The sequence below is a fragment of the Dasypus novemcinctus genome, chromosome Y, assembly GCF_030445035.2.
Source record: "Dasypus novemcinctus isolate mDasNov1 chromosome Y, mDasNov1.1.hap2, whole genome shotgun sequence".
Taxonomy (NCBI): Eukaryota; Metazoa; Chordata; class Mammalia; order Cingulata; family Dasypodidae; genus Dasypus; species Dasypus novemcinctus.
The window spans coordinates 12169138-12191880 of NC_092216.1; the positions used below are offsets into that span (position 1 = coordinate 12169138).

Genomic DNA, 22743 nt, shown 5'->3' on the forward strand with positions numbered 1-22743 from the left:
ACTAACCATGGCCATCAGTTTACAATATGATCTGCATTTTGGATCATACACTTTTACAAATTTTGACAAAATTTAAAGTGGCCTGTATCTGTTACTGCAAGATCATGCAGAACAATTCTAATGCCCAAAAAAATGCTCCATCGGATAGTTTTTCTATGTGGAAATGGAAAAGTGAATTACCAAATTTATTTGGAAAGGAAGGGTTCCCTAAAAGCCAAAAATATCTTAAAAAAGAAGAAAAGATAAGGAGTCTCACTTCTTGACTTGAAAGCATATTACTTACCTATAGTGGTGAAAACAGCATGATACAGACATAAAAATAGAAAGATTGACCAATGGAATTAAAATGTAAGTTCAGAAATATACCTTCACATGTATGTTGGCCTCCGCTGCGGCACTGCAGGCGGGTCACTGCAGGTGAGTCGCTGCCGGGGATCGGGCCTACGCCACGGCCTGACCGGGGCGGCAGCGGGAGGCTCAAGGCTTGGGGGACGCGCGGTTCGATGGAGGAAAAACCACGGAGACGAGGTCTATGCGCAGGTCTGATTTTATTCGGGAAGTACATGGGGTTTTATAGTGTCATGGAGGCGGGGAGGTTGTGGGAGGGGCATGTCCGCGGGGCAGCTGAGGATTGGCTGCAGAGGCAAGGGGGGACCTGCGGTTTATGACGTAAGCCATTGATGGCAGAGGGGGTTGTTTCCGAGGTTGTGCCGGGGCGGATATGGGATGAGGGCGGTTGAAATGAGGCGGGGAGAACAGCGATCGGCTGGGAGGGGGAAGATAACAGTGGCTGGGAGGAGGGGCGGAGGGAGGCAGCAGCACAAACTGCTGCTGAGAAGGGCCATAATACAGGGAGGTTACGAGGAACAGGCGGGCAAAGTGTAAGGAAGTGAAAGGCAGGGTGGGAGCAGGGGACAATTGCTCCCTCTTTCAAAAATAAGAATGCACAGGTTTTGTGGGATTGACATTTTGTAGGGAGGAAAGATGAGGGGGGTGAGAGGAGGGGAAATAGGAGAGAAAGGAATGAGGAGGGGCTACCGGCAGGGGGCGTGGGGGCACGAGGGGGGCGTGAGCAGAGGGGAGGGCGGCTGAAATGCCCGATTCCCCATGCGGAGGGCAGAGAACCTGTACCCGCAGCTCGAGGCGACCACGATGGGCCCTATCGATGGCCACCTCCTGCCACCTCTGTGAGGCACACCTGGGCGTGCCGGGCCTCCTCGGGAAGGGGATGGCTTTGGGAGAGGACTAGGACAGCTGTGGCCAAGAGCCTTTGCCGCTCTCGGTGCTGGCGAACGGACTTGCGGATACAGCAGGCGAGGCCTAGGAGGAGGAGGAGAAGGAGGAAAAGGAAGGCGTAGAGGAGGAGGCTGGAGGGTTGGAAAAGGGAGAGGAATTTTTGGAGCACGTCTCTAAGGAGGGAAGCTGAGAGGGTTGGGGGCTTGATGGATTTGAGGGTGAGGATGTGTTGCTGGAGGGAGTGGGTGTAGTTGAGGAAGGAGGTGTTGTAAGAGGAAAACATCCATTGGCGTAGTGCAAGGCGGGCGGTCACCGATGAGTTGACGGGGTGGGGGGTTAAGCAGAAGCTAGAGAGGGGCCAACGGGCATCACAGGTGGTGGTGGCTATGTCGTAGAGGGCGGCAACGTCAGCGGCGAGCAGGTCGATTTGCTGCTGTAGGTTGAATAAGGCTTGGTGGTGAAGGTAGGTGATGTTGCTTTGGTCGCCGAGGGCAAGGGCTGCTGCTGTGGATGCGTTGATGACGGCGGAGGCAGCGCCAGAAGAGACGGCAAGGGCCGCCGCCGCGGTGGTGGCGGCTGCGAGGGATGCGAGGACGGCAGCAGTAATGGCGGCTGTGATGCCAAAATCTCGGGGGTGGCGAGAAAGGGGGAGATCTACCAGCTGGGGGGCAACCCAGTCGGGGGAGTCAACGGGGAGCCACACAACGCGGGGCTGCATCACCAGAAAGGCGGAAGGGAAGGAAGAGTTCCAGTGGTTTGCGAGGCTGCAGTTGGTGAGGGTGGATTCGGAAGGAGGGGGGCATAAAAGGAAATAGTAAGGGTGTCGAACGAACGGGGTGGAGGTGAAGGTGACGTTGGGGGGAGGGGTTGTAGGCGAGGAGACAGTATGGGTGATAACCGAGACGTTGGCGTGGGAGACAAGGCAATTGGGGTGGCAGGTAAGGGCGCGGAGATCGAAGCAGGTGTGGGGGTTGCACAGGGACATGACGCTAAACGTGCGGGGGACCAGGGGGGAAACTTGGAAGGGGTTTGCATAGCAGGGGGTAAGGTTGTGGGGGTCGGAGATGTTGCAGGGGGCTCCGTGGAAGAGGCCACCAATGCGAGGTGTGGGGTAGAGGCAGGGGGTCCAAGGGAAAGTGGGAAGGCGGGCCGGCAGGGTGTCGGCGTGGCAGGGCTGGACGAGGGGCCGCATGAAGGGGTGGGAACTGGGCATGGGGGTGGAGTTGGTGGGGAAAAGCCAGGGACCTGTGACATTGAGAGCGGAGGCGTTGAAGGAGGAGTTGACATTGAGGGGGGAGGTGGGGGAGAGGTCAAGAAGAGTGGTGTTGGTGAGAAAAAGGCACGAGTTATTGCGGGGGTTTATGCACAGGGAAAGGTTGGTGACGAACTGCAAGGCGTCGAGGGGAATAGGGATGGAGACATTTGGCAACGATGAGAAGACAGGAAGGGCGAGGGGGTCGCAGCTTTCTGGGAGGAAGTCGCAGTTGGGGGAGTACATGGTGGGGAAGGTGGGGGAGTGAGGGGAGAGAAAGAGGAAACCAGGTGGTTGAAGAAGGGCGGCCCAAAGGGGCGTGGCCTGGGCTGAGGAGGCTGAGAGCATAATGATGAGAAGGTGTAGGAGGGGGGGTGGTAGGAGGGCGCGGGGCAGGGGAGGCGCGAGCACGACGGAGAAGCTGGAGAATTTGCTGCTCGATGGAGGCATCTTCGAGGGAGAGACGGCTCAAGCGGCGGACAAGAAGATGACGTCGACGTCGCTCGCGGCGGGAGAGAGCTGGCATGGTCCCTGCGGGTGATGGCGCAGGAGGGGCAGACTCAGGCGGGCTCGACTGGGCGACTGGAGGCGTCATCTGCAATGACAAGAGGAGAAAAACCTCACGGGGGGGTGAGGTGCGGAGAGGGGCCATCATTATGGCAGGGGGGAATCATCAGGGGGAAGGGGGTCGGGAGGTGGAAGGTCGGCAGGGCCGTGTGGAGTGAAGGGCTTAACAAGACGAGCAGGGATCCAGACAGGCTGGGGTGCAGATTCCGGGAAGATGCAGGCAAATCCTCGCCCTTGGGTGAGAAGGGGCGCTGGTCCGGTCCACTTGCTAGTGAGCGGGTCGCGCCAGAGGACGAGAGGGGCCGGAGAATAGGAGGAACAGTGCCTGCATATCTATGGAGTCCTTTAGCAAGTGAGTGACCTGCTGAGTTGTAAGGGGCCAAATGATGACATCTGGATGACGCCCGTAATGGTGGGTGGAGCGCTCAACAAGGGCGATGGCGAGCTGCGCGAACAGGACGGATTGGGGGGTGATTTTGCGAAGCTTGCTTTTGGCTAAATGGACCCACAGGAGTGGACCGTCCTGCCAGATGAGGCCAGTGGGGGTCCCACGGGTGGGAAGGACAAGTCCTGCAAATGGCTTGTCTGGGTCTATTCGCTGGAGCAAGCAGTCCATTAGGGCAGAGTTGACACAGCTCAGGGCGCACTCTGCTTCATACAACAGGGTGACCCTCTTTGTGGGTGCCTGTGATGGTGGGCCAGTGGTCTGAAGGAGCTGGAACAGAGGCTGCAGCTGATGTGTGGTGACTGGCAGCGACGGGCGCAGCCAGTTGAGCTGGCCACAAAGCTGTTGGAGATCATGGAGCGTCATGGTTTTGGGGACGTTTATAAGCGGCGCCATGGGCGTGACCGTTTCCGAGATTTCAAAGCCCAAGAATTGAAACGGTGGGTGGAAAACGGCTTTCTCTATGTTGATCTCAAGACTGATTCTTTCAGATTGGAGAGAAGACTGGCAACTATAGCTTGTAGTTTTGGCTCGCTCGGATGGGCTACAAGGATGTCATCCATGTAATGCACGATAGTGGCCTCGGAGGTTAAGGGCTCAATAGCAGTAGCCACAAACAGCTGGCAGATGGCAGGGCTGTTCTTCATGCCTTGGGGGAGGACTTTCCACTGATACCGTTTGGCAGGCCGGTGGTGGTTGGGCTGGGGAACAGTAAAGGCGAACCGTGGGCGGTCATCCGGATGCAGGGGGATAGAGAAGAAGCAGTCCTTGATGTCAAGGACTGCCACATACCAATCTCGCGGGAAGGCTGACGGGTGAGGCATGCCGGGCTAAGGAGAGCCCATGGGTTTGATGTGCTTATTAACCTCTCGCAGGTCGTGGAGGAGGCGTGGCTTGCCAGATTTTTTGATGATGAAAAAAATGGGAGTATTGTATGGACTGGTGGAGGGCTCAACATGGCCAGCACGGAGCTGCTCTTCCACGAGGTCCTGAAGAATAGCTAGTTTCGGGGCAGTCGTAGGCCATTGCTCCACCCAAATGGGTTCCTCTGTGTCCCATTGCAGAGGAACGGGTGCTGGAGGTCAAACGCGAGCAACGGCCAAAACTATTGGGGGGGCAGCGATGGCTGCGAAGTAAAAAGAACGGCGCCTGACTGGTGAAGAATGTCGCGCCCCAAAGGACTTGCTTGATATCCCTGAGAACCAGGGGACAGAAGAACCCTGACCGTCCATCGGTGTCATGCCAGGCAAGATCTTCAGCCACCTGTTGCGAGGAGGACTGGCCTGTGGCGCCTACGACGACGGGTCCGGCTGTGAGTGGGAAGTCACGAGCTTGGGAGAGTGGGATGCAGGAGATTTCGATGCCGGTGTCAAGAAGGCCGTCCATCCACTTTCCATTGACCTTGATGGTGAGGCGCGGCTGCGAAGCGGGCGACATGGGAACGGACCAGTGGATGCCTACGGGCGGGGCTGGCGCGGGGCGATTGGAGCCTCTTGGTGGCGGGGCTGAGGCTTGCCCCGCTGCCCGTTTAAAGGCTGTCTCGGAACACGGCAATCGCGAGCCCAATGATACCCTTTTCCACAGCGCGGGCAGGGGGTGGAGGGCGGCCGGGCGGCAGGAACAGGGCATGGTGGTGGCACCATAGGCTGGACTACGGGTTGCGGCGGAGCCGGAAGGTTGGGGCACTCCCGAGCGAAGTGGCCCAATTCGCCGCAGCGGAAGCAGGTGTTGGTTGTTTGGACTGCCACGACAATAGCCGCTGCAAGCGCAGATGCTTGCCCAGAAACTCCGGAGCATGCGAGGACCCAGTCTTGGAGCGGCTTGTCACGAAGGGGACGAATGATGGCTTTGCAAGCTGGGTTAGCCCCCTCCTGCAGGATGTCCTTAACGAAGGACTCGCGGGCTGCATTGCCGACAACTCGCCTCTCTGCAGCGGCCTGCACACGAGCTACGAACTCATTAAACGGCTCCTCGGGTTTTTGGAAAAGCTTCACGAGGGGCTCTGGGGCAGCCGCGGCGCACGAACGGAAGGCTCGAAAAACACAGTCACGGAGCTGGATGAAAAACCCAGGCGGGGTGGCAGTGTAGGCGCTGGGATCGCCGTAAGGGCCGAACCCGAGAAATGCGTTTGCAGGGTAATGCACACCCTGACGAGCATTGTCGGCAATCTGATTGTCGATCAGGACACCAAGATGGGCTCGCCAGTCAATGAATTGCCCGGGGGAGAGAACCGCTCGGGCTAGGGAGATCCAATCGTAAGGGATGCAGCGAGGGATGGTCATACGCTCGAGAAGGTCTTGGGCATGAGGGCTGGCAAGGCCATCCTCTTTTATCGCGTTGCGGAGCATCTGGATGTCTTTGGGAGAAAAGGGCACCCACGCTTGTGGGCTCTGCGGAGTGCGAGCGGGATTGAGGGGGAACATCTGAGCCAGAGGCGGAGTGGGGGAGGTGAGAAAGGCAGTGTCGTACGCTGGTGGAGGAGGATTCCCGATGCTCCCGCTATTGCTGGGACAGGCGGGAGGTGAAGCGGCCCATGGAGGTGAGGCATGGGCGGTGCCACCGGGCGCCGGCCAGGAGGGCGTGGTGGCAACGGTGTTCCTGATTGGCCAAGATGGCGGCACGGTGACGTCACACCTGACATCACTTCTGGCCTCGGGCCAAGATGGAGGAGTGGCCACGTCATTTCCAGGTACAGGCCAAGATGGCACCGGAGGCTCTGCCGGTTTAGCCGAAAATGGCGATCGGCAGGCATCCGGGACGGGACCGGATGGCGACGAGACAGGAAGAGGTGGGTAAAGGCGGGAAGAGGGCGCCGAGGAAGAAGAAGGAGGAGGTGCGCCATGTTGGCATTGTTTGCAGGACGCGGTGGGGGGGGGGAGAAGGCAGGGGGTCGCCATGTTGGTTGGGGTCCGGATCGGAGGCTGTGGGGGGATCCAGTTCAAGCGCGGCCTCTAGCTGGGCGGACAGAGAACGAGCATCGTCGTCTCCATCAGGATCGCAGGTGAGAGGGTGGCTAGGCTCACAGGCGAGAGCAGAGGCAGGGGAGGGCACACCTTGGAGACAGGCGCGGATAGCGACGAGGGTCGGGATAAGGCCGGGGGGAAACTGCTTGCGATCGTGCTCCATAGCGGACGTCACCCGCTGAATTAAACGTTCATAGGTCTCTGGGCTCCAGAGAGCACAGGTGACGAGCCAAGGGTTAAAGAGTAGGAGAAGGTCCCAATACCGCTGTAGCTGACGGAGAGAGACCTTCACGTGGTGAGTCTCTAAGAGGGCAGCGAGCAGGCGGACTTGAGGAACCTGACGGGATGAGAGGGAGGCCCCCATCGCGGCAGAGGGCTCAGGAGGGGGGTCAAGGGAGCAACGCCGGAGAGTCCCTACCTTGAGCGGCGGCACGGGAGGACGGCGATGGGTCCCATGCGAGGGGTCAGCAGCGGGCTGGCCAGACAAGGGGCCGTAGCTGGGGTCCCTGTTCGGGCACCACCTGTTGGCCTCCGCTGCGGCACTGCAGGCGGGTCACTGCAGGTGAGTCGCTGCCGGGGATTGGGCCTACGCCACGGCCTGACCGGGGCGGCAGCGGGCGGCTCAAGGCTTGGGGGACGCGTGGTTCGATGGAGGAAAAACCATGGAGACGAGGTCTATGCGCAGGTCTGATTTTATTCGGGAAGTACATGGGGTTTTATAGTGTCATGGAGGCGGGGAGGTTGTGGGAGGGGCATGTCCACGGGGCAGCTGAGGATTGGCTGCAGAGGCAAGGGCGGACCTGCGGTTTATGACGTAAGCCATTGATGGCAGAGGGGGTTGTTTCCGAGGTTGTGCCGGGGCGGATACGGGATGAGGGCAGTTGAAATGAGGCGTGGAGAACAGCGATCGGCTGGGAGGGGGAAGATAACAGTGGCTGGGAGGAGGGGCGGAGGGAGGCAGCAGCACAAACTGCTGCTGAGAAGGGCCATAATACAGGGAGGTTACGAGGAACAGGCGGGCAAAGTGTAAGGAAGCGAAAGGCAGGGTGGGAGCAGGGGACACATGTAGGGTCAATTGATTTTTTAAAAACGCTGTGAAAACCCAGCTGTGTCTGAACAATCTATTCAACAAATGGTGCTGGGAGAACAGGATATCTATATCTTATATCACACCTTATACAAAAATTAACTCAAGGACCTAAATATAAAAGCTACGACCATAAAAATCCTAGAAGAAATGGTAGGAAAATATCTTCAAGATCCCTGGTGGATAGTGTTTTCTTTGACCTTACAGCCAAAACAAGAACAATGAAAGAAAAAATAGATAAATGGGACCTCCTCAAAATTAAACACTTTTGTCCTTCAAAGGAATTTGTTAAGAAGGTGCAAAGGAAGTCTACTCAATGTGAGAAAACCTTTGGAAACCACATATCTGATAAGAGTTTGATCTTCATTTTATAAAAGAGCTCATACAACTCAATGAAAAAAAGGTAAGCAATCCAATTAAAAATGCATGAAAGACTTGAACATACATTTTTTTCCAAAGAAAATATAAAACAGCCAAAAGCGCATAAAAAGATGCTCAACATCACTGCTATTAGGGAAATGCAGATCAAAACTACAATGAGGTATCTTATAAATGGCTATTATTAAAAACAGAAACAGTGAAAAATACAAAAAGGCCCTGAAAACTACAAGTGCTAGAGGGGATGTGGAATAAAAGGAACACTCCTTCACTGCTGGTGGGAAGACAGTATGGTGTAGCCTCATGGAAGAGAGTTTGGAGGTTCCTCAGGAAGCTAAATATAGAAATGCCACATTCTCCAGCAATACTGCTACTAGGAATATATTCAGAAATACTGAAAGCAAAACTGAACAGACACTTGAACACTGATGTTCACAGTGGCATAATTCAAAACTTCCAAAAGATGGAAACAACCTAAATGTGCATCACTGATTAATAGATAAGCAAAATGTGATATATGTAGATGATGGAATACTGTTCAGCTCTAAGAAGAAAGGTATTTGGGAGCCATAGGACAACATGGATAGATGTTCAGGAAATTATGTTGAGTGAAATAAGCCAGACAAAAATGATAAATATTGTATAGTCTCACTAATAACTAAATATGATGAGTAAGCTCATGGGATTAAATTTCAGAGTACAGGTTACTAAGACAGAGATTGAGAAGGGGGAGCTGATGTTCAATGTAAGTAGAATGTTAGTAAGCAGGGGCTGTGATGTGTGGTAATGTTTAGAGTTGACGGTAACATGCAGTATAACTAACACTGTTGATTTATAAATGTGAATGAGGCTGAAAGGGATAGCATAGAGGGGTTAATTTCTACTTAAAGAAAGGTAGAGGATAATCTTCGGACTGTATAACTGATTTCAGTGGTGGAAGATGATTGTGGTTAGCAGTACAAATGTAAACACGTTCTTCTATGACAAGGTGTTAAGAATGTGGGGGTGCATGGAAAGACTATTTTAGCTGATAGACTATAGTACGATATTGTAATATTTTAGCTGCAAAGGCAAAGAAAGTATATCTATACTAAAGGCCAACAATTGTGGGTTATAAGGGGGCATAGGATTCTTCCTTTCAGAGTTATCAAAACATTCTGAAATGGACTAAACTGATGACAGCACAACTCTGTGATGAAACTGAGAGCCACTGAGTGTACACTTTGGAAGGGGGTGGGAAGTTCAGGCTTAAAATGCACAGGATTCCTGTTTGAAGTGACAGAAATGTTTTGGTAAGAATGGTGATGGTAGCACAATCTTGTGAATGCAACTTAAAGAACTGAAATATATGTCTGAATATGATTAAAAGGGGAAATGTTAGATTGTATATAAGTTAGTAATACAATTTTTATTTAAAAATCCATGAAACTACACTATACAAACAGTGAAACAATGGACTTTAATAGTACAACTATAAAAATGTGCTATTATCATTGTAACAAATGTTCCACACCAATGCACGATGTTATTGGTGGGAAGGTGGTATATAGGAATGCTGTGTTTTATGCATGTTGCTCTGTAAATCCACAATCTCTCTAATAAAGAAATTCTGCATGGAAGAGTAAGAGGCCCCACATAGCCTAAACCATCTTTTAAAAAGAATGAAGTTGGAGGAAACCCCAATTTTAAACTTAAATAATATTGCATTGGTCAAACACAAGGACAGATTTATAGATTGACGGAATCAAACAAAGAGTTCAGAAGTAAACCTTCACATCACAGCCATATGAATTTATCTGTTTCTTTTGAGGTATCAGGGGTGGGGGATTGAACCCAGACTTTGTAAGTGGGAAGCCGACACTCAATCACTGAGCCACATCATTTCCCCTGAGTTGGTTTTTTCATTTGTCTCCTTGTTGTTCGTTTTTGTTTGTTTTGTTTTGTTTCATTTTTTAGAGGCAGCAGAAACCAAATATAGGACTCCCATGTGGGAAGCAGGCACCAACTGCTTGAGCCACATCTGCTCTCCCAAATGAATTTTAATAAGGGTTTCAAGTCAATTCATGTGAGAAAGAACTGTTTCTTCCAATAAATGTATCCTGGAAATTAGGATATCCATGTGCAAAATCAGGAAGGTGGATGCCTACGTGACACCATATATAAAAATTAACTTATAGGGATCAAAGACTAAACAGAATATGAAAACCAGAACTATAAAACTCCTAGAAGAAAATGTAGAGAAGTATCTATAGGATCCGGTGTTATGCAGTGGTTTTCAGACTTTTCTCCAAAAATACAGCAACGAAAGAAAAAATAGACAATGGGGCTCCATGCAAATTAAAAATGTTTGTGCAGCAAGGGGCTTTATCAAGGAAATAAGAATACACAATACAATGGGAGAAAATATTTGAAACCCCATATATACAACAGAATATTATTCAACTCTGAAAAGGAATGAAGTTCTGTTACCTGCAACAATATGCATAAATCTGAGGATATCATGTTGAGTGAAGTAAGTGAGACACAAAAGGACAAATACTGTATTATCTTATTCATATAAAATAATTAGCAAATTCAGAGTCAGAAATTAGAATACAGGTTACCATGGGTTGGAAAGGGGGGAGAAATGATGAAGTAATCTTATTGGTGCAGATTCTGTTTGAAATGATGGAAAAAATTTTAGTCACGTATACTGGTGATTGTAAACACAACATTATAAATGTAATTAACATGACTCAGGGATATATTGTATCTGAATGTAGTTAGAAGGAGAAGGTTTAGGTGGTATATATATTATACTGGAAAAATGTCAACTATGGACTATAGTTAATAGTACAATTATAATAAATTCTGTCACCTGATTTTACATTGGTACCAGCCTAATGCAATCTGCTAAAAATGGGGTTGGTTACATAGGAACTCTGTTTTCTGCATGATCTTTTTGTAACTTTAGAACTTCTGTAAAGAAAATAATTATTTAAAAACTGAAGGAACAATAAAGACTTTCTCAGACAAACAAAAATTGAGGGACTCTGTCTTAACAGAAATAGTCGAGTAATTTCATCAAAATAAAATAATATAGGTTGAAAACTCAAATATACATTAAGAAAGTATGTTAGAGGAAGAAAATGAAAGTAAAATAAAACATTTTATATTTCTTCTTCTAACAGATCTAACATGGCAGTTTCTTAAAAATAGTAACAATGTATCAGGTGATTATAATTATAGATAATTGAAATGAATGACAAGAGTGTTTAAAGAGGCAGATAGAAGAATTGAGAATACAGTTACATTTTCTACTCTACTAGTGAAGTGATTTAATGTTATTTGAAAGTGCACCAAGACTACATATAAACGGATCTTGTAAACTCTGAGGTAGATACAAAAATTTTTAAAAATTAGTATAATTGATTAAGACAGGAAAGAAAATGTAATCATATAAAATGCTCAATTAAAACCAAAAAAGGGAGGGAGCAGATGTGGGTCAAGTGGTTGAGTGCCTGCTTCCTACATGGGAGATCCCAGTTTCAATTCCCAGTGCCTCCTACAAGAAAACAAACTCAGGGAGCAAATTTGACTCCATGGTGAGCACCCGTTTCCCACTTATGAGGTCCTGGGTTGAATCCCATTGTGGGATCTGAAAAAAAAAGAAAAGAAAAGGAAAAAAAGGAGGTGATTAAAAAAGAACTTGGCAGGACAACCAGCAAGATGGTGGCAGAGGAAGGTGCTCCATGAGTCAGTTCCTGCTACAGGGCAATTAGCAAACACCCAGAGCTCTCTGGAGCTAGCTGAAGCAGCTGTTTGGGGGCTCCAGGAGGCCAGAAGGGCATTCTGCAACAACCTTGAAGGAGTGGAAGGAGGAGACTGCCCATCTGCTGAGAAGACTCGTAAGTAGAGTGCTCCACACCTCGGAGGCTGGTGCCCATCCTCCATTGGATGCACAAGCCACCTTGGGAGCTAGTCCGTGGCTGGAATCAAAAGCTCCACTTCCCGGGAAGCAGACTTGGCCCAGTGGTTAGGGTGTCTGCCTACCACATGGGAGGTCTGCAGTTCAAACCCCGGGCCTCCTTGATCCATGTAGAGCTGGCCCATGCGCAGTGCTGATGTGCACAAGGAGTGCCCTGCCACACAGGGGAGCCCCACATAGGGGAGCCCCACGCACAAGGAGTGCACCCTGTAGGGAGAACCGCCCAGCACAAAAGAAAGTGCAGCCTGCCCAGGAATGGCACTGCACACATGGAGAGCTGACACAGCAAGATGGCGCAACAAAAAGAAACACAGATTCCCGTGCCGCTGACAACAACAGAAGCAGAAGAACACGCAGCAAATAGACACGGAGAACAGACAACCAGGATGGGGGGAAGGGAGAGAAATCAATAAATCTTTAAAAATAAAAAAAGCTCCACTTCCTCAAAATGGGGGAGGAAGAGACAATTTGGCACGAATTTCAGCTACTGATGAGGAAACTCAGTGGGCGACAATATAATCCTGAGAACAGCTAAAGTTTGAGCCTGTCCATGTCAGAAAGAGGCCTGGAGCTGTGATCTTAACTCTGCGCCAGACAGGAGGGGAAGCGGGTGGACTGAAAATCCCAGTGCTGGTGGAGATCAGCTTCTTCCCATCCAGATAATATTGCAGGTCTGGCCTAGGCCCCAGCCCCACCTCCAGCAGGGAGGAAGCTGAGGGGACCTGCGCCAGCCTCTCCAGGAAATTACAGGCTAAGCCATGGAGGCTGTGGAGGCTGGTGATCATCCTACTCTGGTGGCACAAGCTGTCCCAGGAGCTGTTCAGTGATAGGAATTAGAAGTTTGATTTCCCAGAAATAGGGGAAGAGGAGACGGGTGGCTGTCAATTTTGGCTACTGATTGGTAGGCTTGGCTGGCTAAGATATAACCCTGGGAACAGGAGTGTGTGAACCAGCCCAAGTCAGAAAGAGGCCAGTAGCTGCCATTCTGACTCTGCCCCCAGCCTGAGGGGAAAGTGGGCTGACCAAAACTCTCAGTGTCGGCAGGAACCAGTTTCTTCATCTTGAGCCTCCACAGCGTACAGCACCAACTACATGGTTGGCTCCTACTACACAACCAGCAAGGGAGAAACAATAGGAAGCCCTAAACTAGAGAGAAAAACTGCACCCAGAATAAATACTCTAGGAAGCCAGATGCGAAGACACCAACAAAAAATTACAAACCACGCCAAGAAAGAGGAAGCTATGGTCCAGTTAAAGGAACAATATAGGCCTCCAGATGACACAAAGGACTTAAGACAACTAATCACTGATGTTCAAACAAATCTCCTTAATAAATTCAATGATATGACTAAAGAATTTAAGGATATTAAGGAAGACACTGGATGAGCACAAAGAAGAATTTGAAGGCATACACAGAAAAATAGCAGATCTTACAGGAATGAAAGGTGCAATCAATGAAATTTTTAAAAATTGGAATCATATAATAGCAGATTTGAGGAGGCAGAAGAAAGGACTGGTGAGCTTGAGAAATGGCCTCTGAAAGTGAACAGATGAAGAATGGAAAAAATTGAACAAGGTCTCAGGGAACTAAATGACAGCAATTATAGTAGATACTAATCTAAAGATATAAAAAAATCACTTTAAATGCAGTCAAAACACCTCAAATAAAAGATACTTCCCACTCTTCAGAGAAATTAGCTCAAAATGGACCACGGATTTAAAGATAAAATACAAAACTATAAAAATTCTAGGATATACCAAAGACAAGATCTAGGCAACCTGGGGTTTGAAATGACCTTTCAATACAACTCCAGAAACATGCTCCAAAGGTAGAATTCATCAAAATGAAAATTTTTTGTTCTGCGAAAGACACGGAGAATTAGAAGAGAAACTATGTATCTGGCAAATACTTATAAAGCACATATATGTTAAAGACTTTTATCCAAAATATACAAAGATTTTTAGTACTCAACAAGAAAACAAACAACCAAATCACAAAACGGGTAAGAGATTTGAACAGACATTTCAGTAAGGAAGATATACAGATGTCAATTAAGTGTATGAAAAGATTCTTAACATCATAAGTACTTATGGAATTGCAAATGAAAATAGCAACAAGATATCAAGATAGATCCATTAAAATGGCCAAAGTCCCAAACACTGGCCATGTCTAATGCTGATGAGAATATGGAGCATCAGAATTCTTATTTATTGCTGGTGTGAAATGGTCGTGCCATTTTGGAAGACATCTGGGCACTTTCTTACAAGCTAAACATAAGAACTTGCAGTTGTACTACCCCTAGTTAATTGATCAAATGAGTGAAAAACTTACATTAATTTAAAAACCTACACATAGATGCTATGTCCATAATGATGGTCTGAAGCTGTACGTACCCCAGAAAGGTAGGTTCTTAAAGTTAATCATTCCTGTGAGTGTGAACTCAATGTAAGTAGGATCTTTTAGTGAACAGGCTCTTTAGATGTGACCTACCTCATTCAGAGTGGGTCTTAGTCCTCTCACTGGAGTCCTTTAGGAGAGAACGAAACCCAGTCAAACAAAGTGAAAGTCATGGAAACAAGGAGCTGGAAGCAATAAAACCTGGAAGACTAGGAAGAGAGCAGAAGATGCTAGCGTGTGCCTTGCCATACAATAGAGGAACCCAGGATCATCTGCAGTTGCTCTTTGGGAAGAAAGGATTGCCTGATGGTGACTTGATTTAGACATTTTCTCAGCCTTAAAACTAAAAGCTTGTAAATGAGTGAATTCCCACTGTTAAATGCCAATCCATCTTACGGTATATGCATTTCAGTGCTAGCAAACTAACTGCCAAAAATTAGAAACAACAAAAATGGCTTTTAATAGATGAATAGATAAACTAATTGTGGTATACTATAATGGAATATTATTCAGTCATAAAAAGAATTACCAAATCATATAGACATGGAAGAAATTTAACTCTAAAGACACACTTTGGTTGAGAGTGAATGGATGCAAAAAAATTCCATTCAATAATAACCAAAAGAGAGCTGAGGTGGTTTTACTACGATCAGCCAAAATAGACCTTAATTCAAAAGTTGTTAAATGAGACAAAGCAGGATATATATATCGATAAGATCAATTCATTCAGAAGATATAATCATAACATGCTTCTGGCAACAGAGGCACAAACTATATGAAGATAATAATGACAGAACTGAAAGAAAAAATAGTTGTATACTAATAGCTGGAGATTTCAATTCATAACTTACAATAACATCTCCCAACAACAGTGGAATATACATTCCCTTAAAGTGCACATGACTCATTCTTTAGGTACCCCAAATCAAGTCTTACTAAATTTAAGAACATTATAATCATATGAAGTATCTCACTGACTATAATGAAAGGAAGTTAGAGATCAATAACAGAAGGAAAATTGGAAAATTCAAATATGTGGATATTAACAACACACTCTTAAAAATCCAAATAGTCAAAAAAGAAATCATAAGGGAACTCAGAAAATTATTAGAGACAAAAGAATATGAAAACATAACACACCAAAATTTAAGGAAGGTAAGAAAAGCAGTGTTTAGAGGAACGTGATAGATGTAAACTTCTACATTATAAAGAAGAAAGATGTCAAATCAATTTTCCAATTTCATATCTTGAGGAAATTGAACCCAAAGAAGAGCAACTGACACCCAAACTTAGCAGAAGAATAGAAATAATAAGTAAAGATAAAACAAAAACAGAATAGAAAACCAATAGAGAGATTCGATGAAGCTGAAAGTTGGTTCTTTGAATAGACCAGTCAAAGTAACAAACTTTCAGCTAGACTGACAAAAAAGGAGAGAAAGCACACATAACTAAAACTCAAATATGAAAGGAAGGACATTACTACCAACCTGACAGAAATTAAAAGATTATAACAGAATGCTATGAATAACTGTGTGGACAAATACCTATAATCACATAGATTACATAAACTAATTCAAGAAGAAATAGAAAAACTTAAGCATACTAATAGAAAATAAAGAGACTGATGCAGTCATCAAAGCCTCCCAACAAACAAAGTCTAGAACTGGGTGGTTACACTAGGGTATTTCACCAAACATTTTAAAAAGAATTAATACAATCCTTCTCACTCTCCCAAAGAATGAAGAGGAAAGAAAACTTCTTAGGTCACTCTATGAGACCTACATTATCCTACTACTAAAGCCAGATAAAGACACTATGGGAAAGAAAATTAAATATCCTATCCCTTAGAAATACAGATGGAAAAAGCCTCAAAAAAAATAGTAGAAACAAAATCCAACAGCATATTAAGAGGATTATACACCATGACTAAGTGGATTTATCCAAAGAATGCAAGAGTATTTCAACAACAAAAAAAATAAGTGTAATATACCACATTACAGAATGTAAGAAAACAGGACCTCTCAGTCGACAAGCAAGAGGAGTTGGTAAAATTCTGCATCCTTTCATGATTGAAAAAATATAAACAACAACAAAACCTTAGAAAACCTGGAATAGAAGAGAACTTTCTCAGTGTGAAAGATAGCATTTATTAAAAAATCTCAGTTCATTTCATACTCAATGGTCACGACTAAAAGTTTTTCCCTTAAGATCAGGAACAAGGCAAATATGCTTGCTTTCACCACTAGTATTCAATATTACACTGGAAGTTCTAGCCAAAACAATTAGACAACAACAATAAAAAAAATCCTAATTTGAAAGTGGTAACATTTTCTTTATTTGCAGATGACATAATCTTGCACATCAAAAATTTCTAAAGAATCTTCCAGAAAGCTACTAGCACTAATAAATGAATTCAGGGAAACAGACTTGGCCCAGTGGTTAGGGCGTCCGTCTACCACATGGGAGGTCCGCGGTGCAAACCCCGGGCCTCCTTGACCCGTGTGGAGCTGGCCCATGCACAGTGCTGATGCGTGCAAGGAGTGCCGTGCCACGCAGGAGTGTCCCCCGCGTAGGGGAGCCCCATGCGCAAGGAGTGCACCCTGTAAGGAGAGCCGCCGAGCGCGAAAAAAAGTGCAGCCTGCCCAGGAATGGCGCCACCCACACTTCCCGTGCTGCTAACAACAACAGAAGCGGACAAAGAAACAAGACGCAGCAAATAGACAGAGAACAGACAACTGGGGGGAGGGGGGAATTAAATAAACCTTAAAAAAAATATATAAAATAAAAAAATAAATGAATTCAGCAAAGTTGCAAGGTACGAATTAACACATAAAAATCATTTGTGTTTCCATACACCAGCAATTAACAATTTGTAATAGAAATTAAGAAAAAAATTCCATCTACCAATTGCTTGTAAAAAAATAAAATACGTAGATGGGATGCAGATATGGCTCAAGCTGTTGGGTGCCCACCTATCACATGGAGGTCCTGGGTTCAGTTCTCAGTGCCACCCAAAGAAGTGCAACAGACACAGCAAGTGCAAAAGACAAGGGAGACTGGGGTGAAAAATAAATAAATTAAATAAATCTTAAAAGAAAACTCAAGGGATATAAATTTAATCAAGAAGGTAAAAGTCCTGTGCACTGAAAAATACATAATTAAAGAAAACCAAAATTAAGGACATTAAAGACGACCTAAATAAATGGCAAGGCATCCTGTGTTCATGAATTTGAAAAGTTAATATTGGTAAAATGATATTTCTCCCTAGACACTCTACAGATTCTATTTAATCCATATCAAAATTCCTGCATCTTTTTTTTACAGAAATGGGTAAGCCAGTCCTCAAATTCATATGGAATTGCAAGGGTCAAAGATAACCAAAATTATCTTGAAAAAGAACAAAGTTGGGGGTCTCCATTTCCTAAAATCAAAACTTACAACAATGTTAAAATAAAAATTGTTTGCCAATGGTACAAATAAAAGAGTTAAACCTATAACCTCATAGGAGAAATCCTGGGGGAATAATGTTCATGATCTTGGATGATATGAAACCAAGCATATCAATAATAAAAGAAAGATTAATTGGACTTAAAATTATAAAATTTGTGCATTAAAGGACACTATTAAGAAGGTGAAAGGACAACCTACATAAAAGAAAATATTTGGAAATCACATATCTGATAAGGATTTAAAATGCAGAATATATAAAGAACACCTTCAAACTCAATGAAAAAAAGATAACCTAGTAAAATATGGGCAAAGGACTTGAATAGACATTTCTTCAAACAATGTATACAAATAGCCAATAAGCAGATGAAAAGATACTCAACATCATTAGTCACTAGAAAAACAATTAAAACAAAAAGATGCCAATTTTAAACTAAGGCATAGTTATTTTTTTAAAAATTCAAAAGTTTTGAACAGGATGTGGAGGAACTGGAACCATCAAGCACTGGAGGGTTCAACATTAAATGTAAAATAGCACAGTTGTGGAAAACAGTTTGATCGTTCCTCTATAAGTTTTAACATAGATTTTACTTATGACCCACCAATACTACACCTAGGCAGATACTCAAAAGAAGCGAAAACGGTGACTGAAATAATTACCTGTCTATTATCATTCAGAGTAGCAAAATTTACAATAGCCACAAAGTAGGAACAACCCAAACACTCATCTAAGAGAAGATTAGATAAAACAAAACTTGATATATATACACACAACGAATGGTATAGTGTTTAGCCATAAAAAGAATGACATTCTGATACATGCTACAAAGTGGATGATTCTCATAAACATTATGCTAAATGAAATAAATCAGACAGAAAAGGCTAAATACTGTATGATTCCATGTATATGAAATTGCAGGAATAAGCAAATTCAGAGGCAGAAAGTAAAGTTTAGGTTGCCAGAACCCTTAAAGAAGGGAGAATGGGGAAATTAATGCTAATTGGGTATAGTTTATGTTGGGGTGGTAAAAAATTTTGGTGGTGATGGCAGTACAACATTGTGAAGATAATTAATACTAATGAATTACATACTTAAAAATGGTTAAGACAAAAATTTTATGTTGTATATATAAAGATATACACCACAATTAAAATCTAAAGAAAAAATATATATTGTCCTAGTTTTTTCATCAGATTAATTCCCCTTAATACCCCTACTTCCCAATACTATAATCTAGTTTCTATAACTACTAAACAGTTAAGAAAACTGACCAGTCTTAAAATTTGTCTATGGTTAATACTTCTCCAAATTCATACGAGTCTATTTCTAACTCATTTGCATCAAAGTACTTAGAAGAGTAAGTTATAAATGTTGACTAAATATACAAAATATACCTAGAATAGATGAATTTAAAGAGAATAACAAACTATTAGGCCAAGGTTCAGTTTTCATTTCTATTTTGATTGAAAGCAATTTATATTAAGTGGAATGCTGTACCTTCATGATAGTATCTGCAAAAGCTGATGAGCCACTAGAATTCACACAAGTGAAAATAAAGCAATTTATCTTGACAAGAGCCCATAAAGGTAAAAGTCCTTTAAGGCCATTGTTTTCGAGCACTATGCCAGGAGCATATCCTAAGACATATATACATAGCCCAGACAGCTCACTCCCCAACATATCCCAAAAGTCACTTACCTCTGGGATTGCATTGTTACAGATGACACTTCTGAGCCTTCTCTGCAGCAGGTCATGCTCCATACCATTAACTTCTGCCTTCAACAGTTCTAGTTCCTTTTTCTCAAGTTTCAATTGCTTTGTTAACCTCTCCATTCTTGCTTGCTGATGTAACACCAAAGCTACAGTATTATACATAATGTCATTTCAAAGAATTACAATGAACAAGTAACCTGGGAATTTCTATGTATAATATTAATGTTTAAAATACTCATTATATATCCACTGTCTCCAACTTTACTTGGTATTCACTCCCATGACTTTCTAATGCTACTCTGCTTCTACTTCTGCTTTCATTTAGCTCTTACAACTGCTACCAAAATGGTATCATGGAAGAGAATGTGGCTCAAGCAGTTGAGCCTCTGGCTTCCACATGGGAGTTCCAGGTTCAGTTTCCGGTGCCTCCTGAGAAAACAAAAACAAACAACAAGGAAAACAAATGAAAAAAACAACTCAGGGAAGCCTATGTGTCTCAGTGGTTGAGCACCAGCCTCCTACATAAGAGATCCCAGGTTCTATGGCCGGTACCTCAAAAAAAAAAAAAAAAAAAAATTTATGACATATACATCCATCTTGTTCTGACAAACATAGTTTCCAATATTCTCTTTAGCTAAAGCTACATGTATTTTAAATAGACTCAATACCAGCCACAATTGAATTACAATAATAGTTTCTTCTTAAATTTTGAAACAAATTATCAGATATCTTTTAAGAATCTGAACAGACTTTTCAAAAATAAACTCTTCTGTATATTTGGTTAGGCCTATTATTAACTAATCTAACAATGTTCTTCATCATTAATTCTACTCCTTACAAATATATGATTTATAAGTATAATTACTCAAAAAGATCCACATTCTTTCATCTCGATGAATATTAATCTTCCCTCTAAGTATCTACATTTTCCTTTTCTGTAATCCATACTTTTGAAAATATATATTTAGCCTAATTTTTCCTCATTTTTCTTAAGTATTTTTTGATCTTTTCTTGTTGACATTTTCAAAAGTAAAATGTAGATGACTGTATAGATGTTTCTGCAGATGACTTGGAAGCATTAACCTTATTCTTAATAGCAACACTATTATTCAGTTTTTAATAACCTGAACACTGACTGAAAACTAAATAGCTAATTTAAATTACTTTATTTTGAATAGGAAATTGCCACCTCAAAACAAAGGTTGAGTTTCATTAAACAGCTAAATTTTACCTTGTGTATAGGTATAGTCCTTAGATCCAGCACTAGAACTCCTCTGATATTTATCATTTCCCTTTTCTTCCCCAGAGCGTGGTGTTACTGAAATGGGCTGAACAGGTTCTGTTATGCAGAATGCTCTTCTTGATCCACTTAATTTAAGAAATTTTGAGCCATGGTTTGGCCTACAGTAATTTTAAAAACTGTAGTTGACCCTGGTTTTACCCAAGGAGATGGTGACGGAACAGATGGAGGTCCAGTTGGCTTTGCATACATAGTGTACAAAGGATTAACACTAAAAGGAGGTTTTGGTTGACTAGATACTCCTCTTGAAAGAGAACCTGAAAGTGCTATGATAGCTGTTTACCATGGGAGCTGATTTCGTGAAAATGGTTGATAACTGATGGGTTATCCTAGTAATTGCTCTCCCAGTTCTCTGAGAGGGCTCAATTGTGATTTCTATCTTCTTGATGGACTTGTTTTGATAAGCTAGATGCTGGGTATGGGAGATAGGCTACTGGTTGATTTCTCTGTTTCTGATAGCTAGGCAGTCCTTGTTGATATGGATGGGATAGAGTAATTGAAGGACCAGTTGGCATAAAAACATGGGAACTTGGGTGGTCCAACTGGGAAGGTTGCACCAGATGCTGTGGAGAGCTGAAGGATGAGGACACTGAGAAGGAGGTGGTGACTGATAAGGAGATGGAGGTGTTGTTTGGGAGAATACTGAGAAATTGATAATTCTGCTGATATTGATAAAAAGGTAAAGGATACTGACCACAATTAGGAACTGGGCCCTGTGTCGAAGGCCACCATATCATACTCTGAGCAGTATGTCTTTCTAAGGAGCTCTGGGATATCTGTCTAATATCAACAGAACCAGGAGACATATGCATATTGTTTGGAATTTGTGGAATAATTTGTAAATCCCTTCCAACAGTCTGTACAGTGGGGTGGTTTGGAGATACTGTAACAGTAATTGGATGTACTCCACACTAGGTATATGCATATATGCAGGAATTGTTGCCAGTGGTGGTAAAGACACTTTCATAGCAGAAGGACTCATTCTTGTTTGCATGGAAGATGGCTGTTGAGGTGGCTGTGGAAGAGAAGCAACTGCAATTTGTCCTATTCGTTCGTTTTTTAAAAAAATGATTGACTTCGAGACTAGCAGCCAAAATAGTTGGGGATGAGGACAGTTCCTAAACTAAATGTATCAGTTGCTTACCTGCAGAAGGCTATGCATTAATATATCCTTCACTTGAGCTATGTACAAATGACTGACTACCACTAAGTTAAGCCCCATCTCCAGAGTCATCTGGGCTACAGTACTCTATATACAGGCATTTGCTACTCCTGGGAAAGGGAATGGCAAAAGTCATCAAGATTGTTATTATTCTGGAGACAAAATCTGTAGAAGAAACACTGACAAAATGCCTTGTGTGAGAGTTATGCAGATTTAGTTGTCACACAGCAAATATTGTATTATGCTTTAGAGACCTTAATTTTAAAAAGGAGGTCCAAAAGGATTCACATTATTTTACAAACACTTAGCTCACACTTCTAGAACTTTGATGCTGCAACAGAAATATAAAAATAGGCACATGGACATGGTTTCTCAATCCCAAGTTTTCTCACTCCAAATGTCAGACTCATTTTACACTTGCTACATCTCAAGAATTAATGTAGTAATCTATGATTTGTGGTAACTGTTACATTGCATAAGTAACATACATCCCTTATTTTTTTGTCTTTATTTTTTTAATGTTACATTCAAAGAATATGAGGTCCCCATATGCCCCCCACCTCCTTCACCCCACTCTTCCCCCCATAACAACAACCTCCTTCATCATCATGAGACATTCATTGCACTTGGCGAATACATCTCTGAGCACCGCTGCACCTCATGGTCAATGGTCCACACTATAGCCCACACTCTCCCACATTCCACCCAGTGGGCTATGGGAGGATATACAATGTCTGGTAACTGTCCCTGCAGCACCACCCAGGACAACTCCAAGTCCTGAAAATGCCCCCACATCACATCTCTTCCTCCTACCCCCTAGCCCCAGC

The 22743-nt window shown here is 44.2% G+C and overlaps 1 protein-coding gene across 10 annotated transcripts in view; it reads right to left on the reverse strand.

The window, feature by feature from the left end:
- Nucleotides 1-531: 531 nt before the first annotated feature.
- Nucleotides 532-22743, reverse strand: part of LOC139438393 (uncharacterized) — a 31142-nt gene continuing 8930 nt past the window's right edge. For 2 of the 10 annotated variants that reach the window (XM_071213527.1, XM_071213531.1), the window contains exons 2-3: nt 19440-19600; nt 532-3083 (exon numbers count right to left, since the gene is read on the reverse strand). In XM_071213527.1, coding sequence (XP_071069628.1) covers nt 1160-2938 — 1779 coding nt within the window. In that variant the 5' untranslated portion in view covers nt 2939-3083; nt 19440-19600 and the 3' untranslated portion in view covers nt 532-1159. Of the gene's footprint in view, nt 7006-19439; nt 19884-22743 lie in introns of all 10 variants that reach the window. The other 8 variants (XM_071213525.1, XM_071213524.1, XM_071213529.1 and 5 more) reach the window with 7 other exon arrangements.